The sequence below is a fragment of the Euleptes europaea genome, chromosome 1 (assembly GCF_029931775.1).
Source record: "Euleptes europaea isolate rEulEur1 chromosome 1, rEulEur1.hap1, whole genome shotgun sequence".
Classification (NCBI taxonomy): domain Eukaryota; kingdom Metazoa; phylum Chordata; class Lepidosauria; order Squamata; family Sphaerodactylidae; genus Euleptes; species Euleptes europaea.
In genome coordinates, this window is record NC_079312.1 from 162,897,377 (window position 1) to 162,911,916 (window position 14,540).

The window sequence follows — 14,540 nt, forward strand, 5'->3', positions numbered from 1 at the left end:
TTGGTCTCCAGGCCCCTGATCATTCTCGTCGCTCTCCTCTGCACCTGTTTGATTCTGTCCACATCCTTTTTTGAGTTGACGCCTACAGAACTGCACACAATACTCAATCAACCATATAAAGGATAATCGTACAGGGCTGTTCTGAAGCACTGTGAACACTTGAAATGTCCTATATTAAAGCTAACTAGAGAACCAGCATGGTGTAGTGATTAAGAGCAATGGACTTTGATCTGGAGAACCAAGTTCAATTCCCCACTCGTGCACATGAGCAGTGGACTGGATCTGATCTCTGATCTGGAGAACTGGATTTATTTCCCCACTCCACCACATGAAGCCAACTGGGTGGGCTTGGGCTAGTCACAGTTCTCTCTGAACGCTTTCGCCCCACCTACCTCACAAGGTGTCTGTTGTGGGGAGAGGAAGGGAAGGAGACTGTAAGCCGGTTTGATTCTGCTTAAAAGGTAGAGAACGTCGGCATATAAAAAACAACTCTTCTTCTAACTGTTGTTGTTTTACTATTATTGTTCATCTGACTTGTTTTCTTTCCTCAGAAGCCGTTGCAAACAGCCAGGAATGGACCCTTGGCCGCTCCGTCCCCGAGCTCCGATTGGTAGGTATCTGTAGCTTACAAGTGTACCAACTGCTGTTCTGTAGAGAAAATACTTCTCCTTACAACATCACACATTTGCATGCTGTATCACCAAGGCAGTTTCATGAAATTAATTCACATGGGTGGCTTTATGTTAGATATTGCCAGCTTGAGTAAAAAACAGCCTTGCTAGTACTGTGGGTTCAGAGCAGGCCTGAGCCTCTGAACTGTGGTTGCTTAACAGTTCTGTCTCCTTCCCTTAGTCCTTCCTGTCCTCCCCGTTACCACCCTGTTAACTGGGCTTTCTCAGGAGTTTCTTTCACACCATGACTGCCTTGTATTGAACATGGAAGCTTTTCTCCCTCTCTCATACCAGAACGTGGGGTCATCTGCTGAAGCTGGAGGGTGAGAGATTCAAAACAGATAAAAGGAAGTATTTCTTCACATGACACGTAGTTAAATTGTGGAACTCCCTGCCCCAGGATGTGGTGATGGCTGCCAACTTGGAAGGCTTTAAGAGGGGAGTGGACATGTTCATGGAGGAGAGGGGTATTCATGGCTTCTAGTAAAAATGGATACTAGTCATGATGCATACCTATTCTCCCCAGGATCAGATGAATGTGCCTGTTATATTAGGTGCTGGGGAACACAGGCAGGACAATGCTGCTTCAGTCATCTTGTTTGTGGGCTTCCTAGAGGCACCTGGTTGGCCACAGTGTGAACGAACTGCTGGACTTGAGGGCCTTGGTCTGAGCCAGCATAGCCTTTCTTATGTTCTTATGGAGATAGGCTGGGTGCTAGAACTCTGAGGACACCCGAAGTGTCCAGAGAGCCACCAGCCACGCCACGTCTAGCAATCGCCCCACAGTGATCTATCTTCTCCTTCCACAGGGTGTTCTTGGGACTATCAAGAGTGGGAAATCAGCACTGGTTCATCGCTACCTGACTGGCTCCTACTTGGGGCTGGAACCGGCTGAGGGTGAGCAGTCTTCCCTTTCCTGTCCCCCAAAACGGACCTCCCTTTCTGCTCACGCCCCCATGTCTGTGCACATCTTTCCAGGAAATTCAGCTTTTCTCCATTTCTCTTACGGCACTTTCAGGCCTGCTGAATAATGCACTTTCAATCCACTTTCAATGCACTTTGCAGCTGGATTTTACTGTGGCCGTTTATGGTTGGTAATTAGCAGCGCGTTCCAGGCTGAAGTGCTTCGCATATTTTTTTTATTTCTTCACGCTGAACCTTCATTCCAGACGTCACTGCGAAGCCGGCGCATACCTGCTTTGCATTTCTTAAGAGCCCCTTTAGTGCGACCTATTGTGTTTGCTTCGCCCCCACATCAAAGCATTCACTGAAGGAAGCATGCAGAATCCCAGTTGCAGGTTAGCTATGCAAACGACTATTGCTAATGTCTATGCAAACGAAAGACAAAGGAGCAGGCGAGTGGGGGTGGAATTTGTTTGACTCTCCTCTTGCATACTCATTTTAAAGATCGGATTTAAAAAATCAGCATTGAGCAAGGAGTAGAATCAACCCTGCATAAATGGCCTGTGAAACAGCAAAATCCACTTGTAAATGATCGCTAAAATTGATTGAAAGTGCATTATTTGGGGTGTGTGAAAGCACCCACAATGTTTGGGAAAGGAGAAGTGGCAAAGGAGGACAGACAGACGAATGGGAAAGGTTTCCTCTTGGTATGAAAACCCCGCCTCACCTCCTATGTCTCAGATTGCCCTTCTGCACCACTGCTGTCCCAGCCTTCTCCCCCCACCCCATCACAGCCAGAATCTGGCTGCAGGCTGAGCTCTACAGATCTCTTCTTGGGTGGGGCAGCTTCCTTTGACTGTCAAGACCCTGCTCACTGCTTTTTCCTCTCCTGTTTCCCCCCCCCCCCAGGGGGCCAGTTCAAGAAGGAAGTGGTGGTGGATGGGCAGAGCCATCTCCTGCTGATCTGTGAGGAAGCCGGGCCTCCCGATGCCAAGGTGACGTTCTCTCATTTGCCAGGAGTGCGCAGCAGGCCATTCACATTTTGGATAATCACTGTTGTACAGTTCGTGCTACCTTTAGAGTCACAGCGCATATCTACACTGTAGACAGCATATCTGTCTATTGAGCCATCGTAGTGTCATGGTTAAGAGTGGTGGTTTGGAGTGGTGGACTCTAATCTGGAGAACCGGGTTTGATTCCCCACTCCCCCACATGAGCGGCAGATGCTAATCTGGTGAGCCGGGTTGGTTTCCCCCTCCTACACATGAAGCCAGCTGAATGACCGTGGGCTAGTCACAGCTCTCTTAGAGCTCTCTCATTCCCACCTACCTCACAGGGTGTCTGTTGTGGGGAGGGGAAGGGAAAGTGATTATAAGCTGGTTTGATTCTTCCTTAAGTGGTAGAGAAAGTTGGCATATAAAAACCAACCCTTCTTCTTCTTCACCTACACCATATCTATCTATATTACACTACACTATCTATATCTACACTGTATCTGGAGCATATTTACACTATAGAGAGATAGTCCCTCTTCCCAGGGAACTCTGGGAACTGCAGTGCTGATGGAAACAGGGTTGTAGCCCCCTTTTTTTGCTGGCCTAATCACATTTAAAATAATCTCTCCCTGTCCTAAATACTACTGTATTGTTATGGCATGGTATCATAATAGTATGATTTTAGAAAATTCTGATGTGGATGGAGATTGTCCTATCATGGAGGAAGAGCAACATCCTCTCATGTCCCTGCTTCCACTCTCAATTTGTATGAACACCTTACCAGAGAGAGTCTCTCTTGTTGATGGGGACTTCTTTCTGCTTTTCCTCCCCTTGCAGTTTGCCAATTGGGCAGATGCCGTCATCTTCGTCTTCAGCCTGGAGAACGAGGCCAGTTTCCAGGAGCTGTCACAGTATTATGGGCTCCTCACTACCTACCGGGCAGTCTCCGACATGGCTCTTGCGCTTGTGGGCACGCAGGGTGAGTGGGAGAAGCCGCGGAGGGGACAGTCCTCTGAGGAGAGGGCCGGCAGAGACCAGGACCCTGAACCCAAAGGGTATAATAATTCCACAGCTCCTGGTCCCAAAACAGGACAGAACTTTATTAGAACATAGGCAAGGGCTAGTCTGGGCCCTCCTAGGCCATAACCAGCTGTGGCCTGCAATCAACATAACAAGTGAAACTAAAGCAAAGGCTTTTTCCTTAAGGGATCATGTTAAAACAACTATACAGAGTGGTAAGCTGCAGTACTGCAGTCCAAGCTCTGCTCACGACCTGAGTTCGATCCCAACGGAAGTTGGTTTCAGGTAGCCGGCTCAAGGTTGACTCAGCCTTCCATCCTTCCGAGGTCGGTAAAATGAGTACCCAGCTTGCTGGGGGTAAAGGGAAGATGACTGGGGAAGGCACTGGCAAACTCCCCCATAAACAAAGTCGGCCTAGTAAACGTTGGTGTTTTGTACTCAGAGTGAAAAAGGATGGTTTTGTTTTTGCACCTTTTCATGGCATATCTGTTGTTCAGTTTTATTTATGGGGGGGGGGAAACATACACCCTCCATTTCTTGGGCAAATGCCCTTAAGGCAACTTACAAATAAAACTAATAACAATCTTGCCCGCCTCTGGTAATCCTTATATCAGCCAAGGTGTAGCCTCTATATGCCATTTGCACCACTTTCACATTGCATTCATAGAATACACGTCCACCAGGTTGTTACGTAGCAGGACCGGACCTCCTTTTGAAGCTGGGAATTCCACTGGTGTTCAGGATATCTTTGGCCTCTTGTTTAAAATTTTTATATCATTCTCACCAGACAGTCCATGCGACAGCTAAGGGGGGTGGGGAGAAATTTATACCCGTTAAAAAGCTTAAACATCAAAATACAACAATATAAAATTAGCATCAGGGATCCAGTGAAGACAGTCAAAATCAATCAGAACTGTCAACCCAGCTGAACAGAGTATCAGACACAGATATTAGATAACCAATAAAGTCAGCTAAGGGTCCCTAAGGGGCTCTTAAAATGCATTGCTTTAGTCTGGCTCTGGAACATTATTGGGGGGAGGGTAAGATGAATCTCCCACGGGGAAAGGAATTCAGTGATCTCGGCAGTCCTTTTGAGAAGGCCCTTTCTGAGCAAGGACCCAGTGCCCTGGCCAGGGGATAACTCCAGTCAGCCTGTGTTGGATACTGTCCAATACTCAGGGCACTGCCCAGCCGAACCAACAGGGCAGGTTGCGGGGAAGTAAAGTCTAGGTCAAGGTGCTGATGGGAAGAATCAGTGCAGAATCAGACCAGCTGAGGCCAGGAATTAGGAAAAGCAGCCAAAGGGAGCGGAGAAGAGCAAAGGCCGAGACACAGTCCTGTAATAACTCAGGCAGTTTGTATTCATAGCCCCGATGGAGGAAACTAATGTGCCAAATTTGGACAGCGCAAAGCCGTTAAAAAACTAAAAAAACCAAACAAACTCAGGCCGATCTCTGGTTCTCTGATTCAGTGCCAAGTTCAGAAAGGACAGTAAACACGATAACTGAATAGCGTACGAAACTGTTTTTCTGTGAATGAACTTGGCATGGAAATGGTTCAGAGAGGGAAGAATGATGGCTAAAGTCTTCCTCTGTTCTTTACCTTCAGTTCCCTGGGGGACAAAGGGCCCAATCGGATGTAAGGGGACAACCCATATGTAATTAATTCCTATACCATTGTATTCCCCTGCTTTGACTTAAATCTGGTTGGGGGAGTGTCTGCTTTTTAATTTAAGGGTGAGAATAACGCTTTCTCCATCTCTTGCCTCACCTCTCTGTGCTTTGTCGTTTGAGGCCTATTTCTTGCTGTCTGGCTCAGGCCCAAGCTAGACATCACATCTAACTCATGGTCCCCATGCGGACTTGCAGCTACGAGTTCCCCCGGGAAACAGTCCTGACATGCCACAGGGGCCCAAATCAGATTCACTTCAACTTGCCCCCTCCCCCCGTTCTGTTTTCCCAACCCTAATTGGCTCTGGAGGGTGTTACCTGCCTCTTGGGGGGGGGGGTCACATATTTAGTGCATGTGCAACTCTGGGGCAAAAAACACCCCCTTGGGGCTGCTTTGGGACAAACCACACATAGATTGTTTATGCATCTGAGTTTTACCTGAGGTTCGATGCTCGCTGGACCCACACTTTCCTGTTGGGAATCTATACACCAGCAGTCTCCATGCTCAAATCAAGTCTCCGCCCCTTTAAATGCTACTTTATAATTGGCTTACTTTGTAGAGTTTACTGGGAGAGAAAATCCCCCCCCCCAAATGGATGCCATCTTTTTAAGTCGTTTTTATGGTCTGCTTCTAGCTCAAGGATTTGTGGACCTCATTTTAGGCCACTGAATGCTGCTTTACTGCTTGCATGAGTATTGATCATTTTGAATGGATGTTTTATGATTTTGTCATATTGTTTTTACTTGTGAGCCCCCTGGAGAAGATCTCTGGAGAGGTGACATCTACGCTTTCTAAATAAATAGAAGTGAACAAATACATTAGGGAATCCACACCCAACCCATCACACCTCTGATGGCTCTTGGTGCAAGGTTCCCTGTAATGGGAATAAAGAATGTTTATAACTGGTACTTAGGAAAATCTGAAGCAAGCTTGCACAATACATGTTATTTTGGTTGGTCTTAAAGACATTTACCTTTATTTGCTTAATAAAAGGTATTTATATGGATTTTGGTTGTTGATTTTACTATGAACCAAGATGGCCCAGGCTAGCCTGATCTCGTCAGATCTCAGAAGCTAAGCAGGGTCAGCCCTGGTTAGTATTTGGATGGGAGACCACCAAGGAATACCAGGGTTGCTGTGCAGAGGAAGGCACTGGCAAACCACCTCTGTTAGTCTCTTGCCATGAAAACCCCAAAAGGGGTCGCCATAAGTCAGCTGCGACTTGACGGCACTTCACACACACACAAGATACCAATATTTTTAGCACATAGGAGGCAATCCTTGTAGGAGTGAGTAAATTGCTCCTGTTGGAAATGGGACAATGTTCCTTTTCTCTGTAACAGATTCCATCACACAGCTGGACTGCTGTTGGTTTTTATCATTTTGTTTAAAAAAACACAGAGATTCAATAAAACTGTAAGGCTTGGGAACTTCTGCCCAGCTCAAAATGCAAAGGCTCTGTTCTGTCTCCTTACAGATAAGATCAGCGCCAGCAACCCGCGCGTGATTGAGGATTCCCGAGCTCGAACTCTCTGCACTGAAATGCGCCGTTGCCTCTATTATGAGACATGCGCTACTTACGGGCTCAATGTCGACCGCGTCTTCAGTGAAGGTGAATGTCTCCCTGGGGTGTATCCTTGAGTCATTGTTGGGGGGGGGGGAACAAGTTGGACTTCTTGGCAACAACAGTGCCAAGGAATGAAAAGAGGGTATATTTCAAGTTTTTTTTCTAGTGTAGACAACGGAAGAAGGGTTTGTGCACTCTCCCTGGTGGTGCATGAATGATTTTATTATTACAGCAATAGCCAGATAAGCTGCAGACCTTGTCAGTAAAACCAATTACATAATAAAAATCTCTATATACAAAATACAGATAAAATTATATCAATTAAAAATCACCTTGTTACCCTGGTGGTGCAGATAATCGTGCATTATTACCTCATGCTCACACGCATCTTTAAGTGTGTATACATTGCATGCACAATCTGCTGCAAAACGTGGTTCAGGCAGGTCATGCTTGTAAGGAGAATGGATTGGATCCCGCTGATCATTTCCTCTAACAGGGTGAGGATGATCAGGGGCCTGGAGACCAAGCCCTGTGAGGAAAGGCTGAGGGAGCTGGGAATGTTTTGTCTGGAGAAGAGGAGGTTGAGGGGGGACATGATTGCCCTATTTAAGTATTTGAAGGGCTGTCACTTAAAGGAGGGAAGGGAGCTGTTCCTGTTGGTAGCAGAGGATAGGACTCACAATAATGGGTTTAAATTGCAGGTGGAAATGTACCGGGCGGATATTTCTGTCACACGCTCCCCATAGTATAGAATCACGCCTCACGGAAGAGGCTCCCAACCTTGTGAATGAAAGGGTCCAAAACCGGTTCTCTCAGGGTGTGACCTGGACACTTAACAGTGTTCATCTCAAGGAAGAGGGTATGAAGGCTCAGCGCCTGTGCTAAGTGTGTATCCACGACCCTGTATGGATTTGGCAGGGATTCAGCCAAACCCCAGAGTTCGTTTTGTGTGGTTAGTGACATATGGTTGTATACAAATTGAGACAGGCTCAGGGACTGGAGGATCTGGGCAGCCCCATGATTTATCTGTGACTTTCTTTCCCCCCGACCCCTGCTTCCTTCTTCAGTTGCCCAGAAGATTGTGAATATGAAGAAACAGCAACAGCTCTTAGCGTCCTGCAAATCTCTGCCAAGCACACCCAGCCACTCGGCTGTCTCCACCCCAGTAGGTGAAATCTACTTGGCTCACGTTTAACTTCTTGGGGCAGAAATGGAAAAGAGGCAGTAAGGGATTGGTTGATTGGCATTTTGGCCAAATAGCCCAAGGTCACCCTTTCCTTTCCGAAGCTCAATATCTGAGCCAGCCCAATTGCACAGGCTGCTCCTGTGGCCACTGACATCAATATTTGTATAGCCTCTGCCAGAGGAAGCTTAGAGGTGCATCTCAGCATCCTGTGTGACATTGCAAAAGGATCGGCGTTTGTGTGTGTGCTCCAGTCAGATAATTCAGTGCAGCTCCATAGGAAAATTGGCAAAAATGTCCTGGGCCATGTACTAGAACTTGGTTACCATATTTACCTGACTGCAGGGAGGAAGTTTCCAAAACATTGCACTAAAATATCAAGCATGGTATATCTTGAAGTCCCAAACAATCCATGTGTGGGGTGTGTGTTGGAATAAACGAATAATTTTAGTCTCGGTCGTCTACCAGCCTGCGAGTCCTTCATCCAGCACTTCTGCTTGTGCTTTTCTATCCTGGAAGGGTGCGGCACAAGCAGGTGAAAGGTTGCCCCAGGGGTTTATAACCATTGGCAGATATTGTCTTGAGCCAGGCAGGGAAATAGGAGGAGGTCTCAGAGCAGTGGTCCGTGCAACCTTGGGCCACCAACAGAAGAGAGGGGAGAAGGGCTGTGCACTTCACCCCTGCTGCACCTGTGGAGAGGGACTGATTTTGTTCAGTAATCGTGCACAACATTGTTGGCTTGGACCAGTGCAGGGCTTTTGTGCAGGCCCAGCACGGCTGCACCTGCTTTGCATGTCAGGCCTCATCAAGTTCCTCAGTTGCCCGCTGACAATGACTACCCTTAACTGAGCTCTTGTCCCGTCTCTGTGAAATCTGGCAAATGCAGCCAACAATTCCTCCTGTGGCCCAGGCTCTTCTGCACCCCTGAGATCCCGCCACCACACTGCCCGTTAGTCAGCAACTGGGGCTCGGTTTCCCCTGCAGCAGATGAGGTGGTGAAAACTGTTCCCGGCCTATGTTAGATCAGGCTGCAGGCGAGGGACCGCATGATTGAATGTTTTCCTGTGTCTGTGTCAAGGGCCATCAAGTCACGGCGACCCCATAAGGTTTTGAAGGCAAGAGACATTGGGAGGTGTTTTGCCATTGCCTGCCTCTGTGTGGGCTGAGAGAGATCTGAGAGAACTGACTGTGCCCAAGGTCACCCAGCAAGCTTCACGTGGAGGAGTGAGGAATCGAACCCGGTTCTCCAGATTAGAGTCCGCCACTCTTAACCAGTACACCATGCTCCTATGTGCTTCAAAAATCCCCACACATAGAAAACTAGCACCAGTTTTATGCTAGTTTTCTATATGCAGGGATTCCTCTCCCCCCCCCACACACACACACCCATTTTCAAGCATAACACACTCACCACTTTCAGCTGCAGCCTGAACCAGTATAGTCCAGGAACACTTTGTGTGCTGTTGTTGTAAGCCAAGCCTCTGTCCTTTCATTGGGTAAGGGGGCTGGTATGAGTCTTCCTCGACCTTCTCCTAGGCAAGTAATGGCGGCCACACGAGTGACTACTCCTCATCCCTGCCTTCCACACCCAACATCAGCCATCGGGAGCTGCGCGGCGAAGCCGCGGCCATTATTGGTACACCGAGCTCCCTGCATCGCGGGACCAAACGCAGGACCAGCCTTTTCACGGTGAGTTCCACAGGAGTGTGACAGGATCGGTGAGCAGGGGAGGGGAAGCCAGGAGGGTCAGCGCACTCCAGAAAGAAAGCCCTCTTGAATCCTCTTCAAGTACTTAAAGGGCTGTCATATGGAGGATGGTGCCAAGTTGTTTTCTGTTGCCCCAGAAGGTCAGACCAGAACCAACGGGTTGAAATTAAATCAAGAGTTTCCATCTGGTCATTAGGAAGAACTTTCTAACAGTTAGAGCGGTTCCTCAGTAGAACAGGCTTCCTCGGGAGGTGGTAAGCTCTCCTTCCCTGGAGGTTTTTAAGCAGAGGCTAGATGGCCATCTGTCAGCAATGCTGATTCTATTACCTTTGGCAGATGATGAGAGGGAGGGCATCTTGGCTATCTTCTGGGCATGGAGTAGGGGTCACTGGGGGTGTGTGGGGGAGTATTTGTGAATTTCCTGCATTGTGCAGGGGGTTGGACTAGATGACCCTGGTGATCCCTTCCAACTCTGATTCCTCTGATCAGCAATCGAAGAGCTAGAAGACATATCACAAGGAAGCATTGAGAACCTTCCTCTGCCTTCTTCCCCCCCTCCACCCAAAAAAATAGCCGTGCCATAGGATCTAATGACAAGGCCAAAAGTGTATCTTTGAGAGTTCCCAGCTTGGTGTCTTCTAGAAGCAAAATGTATCATCCAATACTGTGACAGCCATGTTGGATCAAGGCAGTGATTTTCACGCTGTGTTCTGCGGAATGGTGAGACTCAGTCGACTGGAAGTTTATCAGGGGGCTCCACAATGTTATCAGAAGAAGAAAAGTTGAGTTTTTATACCCCGCTTTTCTCTACCATAAGGCATTTCAATGTGGCTTAGAATTGCTTTCCCTTCCGCCCCCCAACAGGCACCTTGTGAGGTAGGCGGGCTGAGAGAGTTCTGAGAGAACTGTGACTGGCCCAAGGTCACCCAGCAGGCTTCATGTGGAGGAGTGGGGAAACCAACTTGGTTCACCAGATTAGAGCCCGCCGCTCATGTGGAGGAGTAGGGAATCAAACCTGGTTCTCCAGATTAGAGTTTGCCACTCTTTTTTTATTTTTTATTGCTTTTTTTATAATAAAACAAAAAAATTATAACAATAAAATCATAATACATAATACAACAATAACAACAATAAACATAAAATATACAAAAAAACAAATGTACAGAGCACTAGTTCACTACTAATACATTATTCTTTTTTTTTCTTTATAAACCTTATAGTGCCCTAAATCCAAAAACCCCACCACCACTGTGCCCTTCACCAATGAACTTCCGAGAGTTTGCCACTCTTAACCACTACACCACACTGGCTCTGACTGGACAAACATCTCTAAACAATGGTGTTTTCCACCACTGATTTTCTCCTGCAATGTGGAGCTGCCAGGCAATGGGTTTCAACCCATGGGCAGCTCTGTCAGGGGAGTCATAGATCCCCATCTGCTGGGTCACAGACCCTTTATGAAGCTACCCATTATTGTGCTGATTTATGCTGCTAGTTCACATGCATAGAGAGCCAGGGTGCCACACTTCCTGCCCTCTTTGCATGCATGGACAGCAACATGGTGAGGTGGGGTCACTAAGTGGCAGAAAGGCTTCCTTTTCACTCAGGGCAGGGCTCCTCTTCCTGTCATGTGACTCTGATGTCATGTTACCACTTGTCAAATGCTTGTAACTCATGGGATCCCATGCTGCCGCCTGGAGTTTAAAAGTGGGCCTTGGGGCTGGGAAGGTTTTTTTTTTTTTAGTTTAAATACTTTTTATTAACATTTTAGAAATTAACATAGACATACACATACCCATTCACAGACAGATTGAGCTTCTTCCAGGGAAATCAATTAACAGTTTTAAGTAATAGTATTACCTTTATACCTAACATATATGCTGCATACATCATACATTACTTTATTTGATATGTATAAACTTTTAATTCTTTACACGACTAGTCTTCTAATTACTTCAGTTTCCAAAGCTCTGATTTCTAACATTATAAACCTTGTCTACCGCTTCTAGTTTAATCTTGTATTTACTTTTTACCCCTCTCGATCCTCAGATAAAAATCTCTTATTCTATACTTTCAAGTTAGCGTAATCAAGATAACATTCCCATTTCTTTTGAAATTCTTCTATCGTTTTCCCTTTCAGCGTACTAGTTAATTTGGCCATCACTACACATTCTGCCATTTTCTGTTGCCATTTCTCTGTTTCTGGAACATTTTCTTGTTTCTATACCGTTGCTAAAACCACAGGCTGGGAAGGATTGAAGACCGCTCTAGAGGGTTCAGTTTCAGTTCATGTGGGGCTATAGCAAAAGCCCCAACAGGGTTTTAGATCGTGCTCTAAAATTCCTCCTAGAATCCTCTGCAGCACAGACTGGGCTTCCTCGGCACACCAACTGAGGTGGAAAGAATTTCCCGAAATTGGGAAGTTTGAAAACCTCTGGATTTGGAGGCATTGCCCACTTCCGCTTATCTCTCCCGTGTCTCTTTGTAGAATCGCCGGGGAAGCGACACAGAGAAACGGAGCCTGGACAGCAGGGGCGAAACCACGGGGAGCGGCCGAGCCATACCCATCAAACAGGTGACCTCTTAAACTTGAAGCCGTTTTTGTCGGTTTTGCCTCTTAACGGCAAAAAGAAACCAAGCCCCGACACCCTCACTCATACCCCTTGGCTCTCCCCTCAGAGTTTCCTGCTGAAACGAAGCGGCAACTCTCTGAACAAGGAATGGAAGAAAAAATATGTGACCCTGTCCAGCAACGGACTTCTCTTCTACCACCCCAGCATTAACGTAAGTGCACCATAACCTGAGCCCTGGGAGAGCTGGAGGGTGAGGTGAAATGACGACCCCTCAGGCCGTTGCTTGTAGTATGGAGAATCAGGCATTGACTCAGGCAGTCCAGGCCACAAGCAGCTAGACCACAATGAGGAGTTCCTGTCTCCCGGCTCATCTCCCTCACATCCTTTCACAAATAGGCTCTGCTGGCAGCAGCAGGCCGTTAATAGAATTGCAGCATAACACCCTCCATCAGGCCATTTAGAAAAAATCAGAATCCCCTCAGTTCAGCCAACATGGAGGTAGGGGGGGAATATGAAATCTGACTTGTTAGAGGTACTCTGAACTATGCAGGCCCTTCCTTGTTCCTTGATGAGTAGGGTTGCCAGCTCTGGGTTGGGAAATACCTGGAGATTTTGAGGGTGGAGCCTGAAGAGGGTGGGGTTTGGAGAGGGGAAGGACTTCAATGCCATAGAGTCCAATTGCCAAAGGAATGAACGTCAGTGAAAAGAGCCTTACGGCTTGCAAGTGCCTCCCCTGTCTTGCATCTGGAAGAATTGGACACTATTTCTTTAAGAGGGCAGGAGCCCGGTATAAGCTTTGGGTGTTGTATGTAAGTAGTTAATTGTAGCATTGCTTGTATATGTGTGTGTGTTTTAGTATTCTTGTATAGGATTGTAAAGGTAGTAAAAACACATTGCATGAAACTGTACAGGATTGTAAAGGTAGTAAAAACACATTGCATGAGACTGATAGTGGTTACGTTGCTGTAGCATTGTTGGGCTAGTTTTTTGTTAACCACCTGGAGATTGGCAATCCTATTGAAAAGAGGGTTTTTTGTGGTTGCAAAGACACCAATTTCAGGAAAAGAAATTTTTTATCTTAAAGAATAGTGCACACAGTTGATACAATGAAGCATGCAGTTGAACTGTAAAATAATACAGCATTTGAGCACAAAGCAAATGAAATTGGTGCTTTGAACCTTAATTTTTAGTCCCCTTTGTGCCCAGTTTGGGTCAGGGCTGCAGGGGGAAGGAGATTAAGCCTTCTGTGATGGACAAGTCCAGTTCCGCCTTTCCCAAAGGCAGCCAATGGGAGCTGGCAGAATACTGGGGGAGGCTGGCATTTGAAGACAGTGAGAGAGTTTTTTTGAGCGAAGGGAGAAGAAGAAGAGGAGTTGGTTTTTATATGCTGACTTTCTCTACCACTTAAGGGAGACTCAAACCAGCTTCCCGTCCCCACAACAGACACCTTGTGAGGCTGAGAGAGCTGAGACTAGCCCAAGGTCACCCAGCTGGCTTCGTGTGTAGGAGTGGGGAAACAAATCCAGTTCACCAGATTAGCCTCCGCCACTCATGGGGACAAGTGGCCACTCATGGGGACAAGTGGGAAATCAAACCCAGTTCTCCAGATCAGAGTCCACCACTCCAAACCACCGCTCTTAACCACCACACCACGCTGGCTCTCATTTTGGAAAAAGAAGGATTTTGAGTCTCTGAAGGAAACAGCCTTTGGTACAGCTGACTTCTGAGAATTGTTGTTTTGTAAATGGTGACTGCTGGAGTGATCTGGAGCTATAGGTTGAAATATTAGGAACACTGTATTGCTGTGTTTGAGCCCCGCCTGCCCCCCCATGCTGTCGAAGTTGTCAATAGAAATTAACTCTGGTTTTCTCAGTTTAAACCCTGTGGAACGGATGCCAATGGCATCGGGGGAAGAAGCAGACAGAAGCTAAGCTCTCGGCCTATTTATAAATACATTTTGAGATGAATGAAAGGTGGCAGCATGTGAAGGAAGCCGTGTTGGAGAACCCAGCTCAAATAGCTCTGGGCTACCATGTCTGGCGGTGCTCTGCGAGTAAGAGAGAGGACCTGGTAGGTGAAGGGGTTGAGCTGTATGTTTTAAAAGAGGCAAGACAGGTGGCAAACAGTGACTGCCTGACCTACCTGTAACCCTGAACCTGTGACACAGAGGAGGTGGAAGGTTGTTGGCACTCTGAGAAAAAGAGTGAGTCACACCTTCCTTCCCCCTTGTGCCATTTTCTTGACATGAAA

General features: G+C 47.0%; 1 protein-coding gene across 1 annotated transcript in view; it reads left to right on the forward strand.

The window, feature by feature from the left end:
• The first annotated feature begins 555 nt into the window (after nucleotides 1-555).
• The window catches only part of AGAP2 (ArfGAP with GTPase domain, ankyrin repeat and PH domain 2), a 35,093-nt gene continuing 21,108 nt past the window's right edge, over nucleotides 556-14,540 (forward strand). Inside the window, exons 1-8 of the mRNA XM_056861494.1 lie at nucleotides 556-610; nucleotides 2,484-2,569; nucleotides 3,407-3,548; nucleotides 6,738-6,872; nucleotides 7,895-7,992; nucleotides 9,547-9,699; nucleotides 12,206-12,292; nucleotides 12,397-12,501. Coding sequence (XP_056717472.1) covers nucleotides 574-610; nucleotides 2,484-2,569; nucleotides 3,407-3,548; nucleotides 6,738-6,872; nucleotides 7,895-7,992; nucleotides 9,547-9,699; nucleotides 12,206-12,292; nucleotides 12,397-12,501 — 843 coding nt within the window. The 5' untranslated portion in view covers nucleotides 556-573. The remainder of the gene's footprint in view (nucleotides 611-2,483; nucleotides 2,570-3,406; nucleotides 3,549-6,737; nucleotides 6,873-7,894; nucleotides 7,993-9,546; nucleotides 9,700-12,205; nucleotides 12,293-12,396; nucleotides 12,502-14,540) is intronic.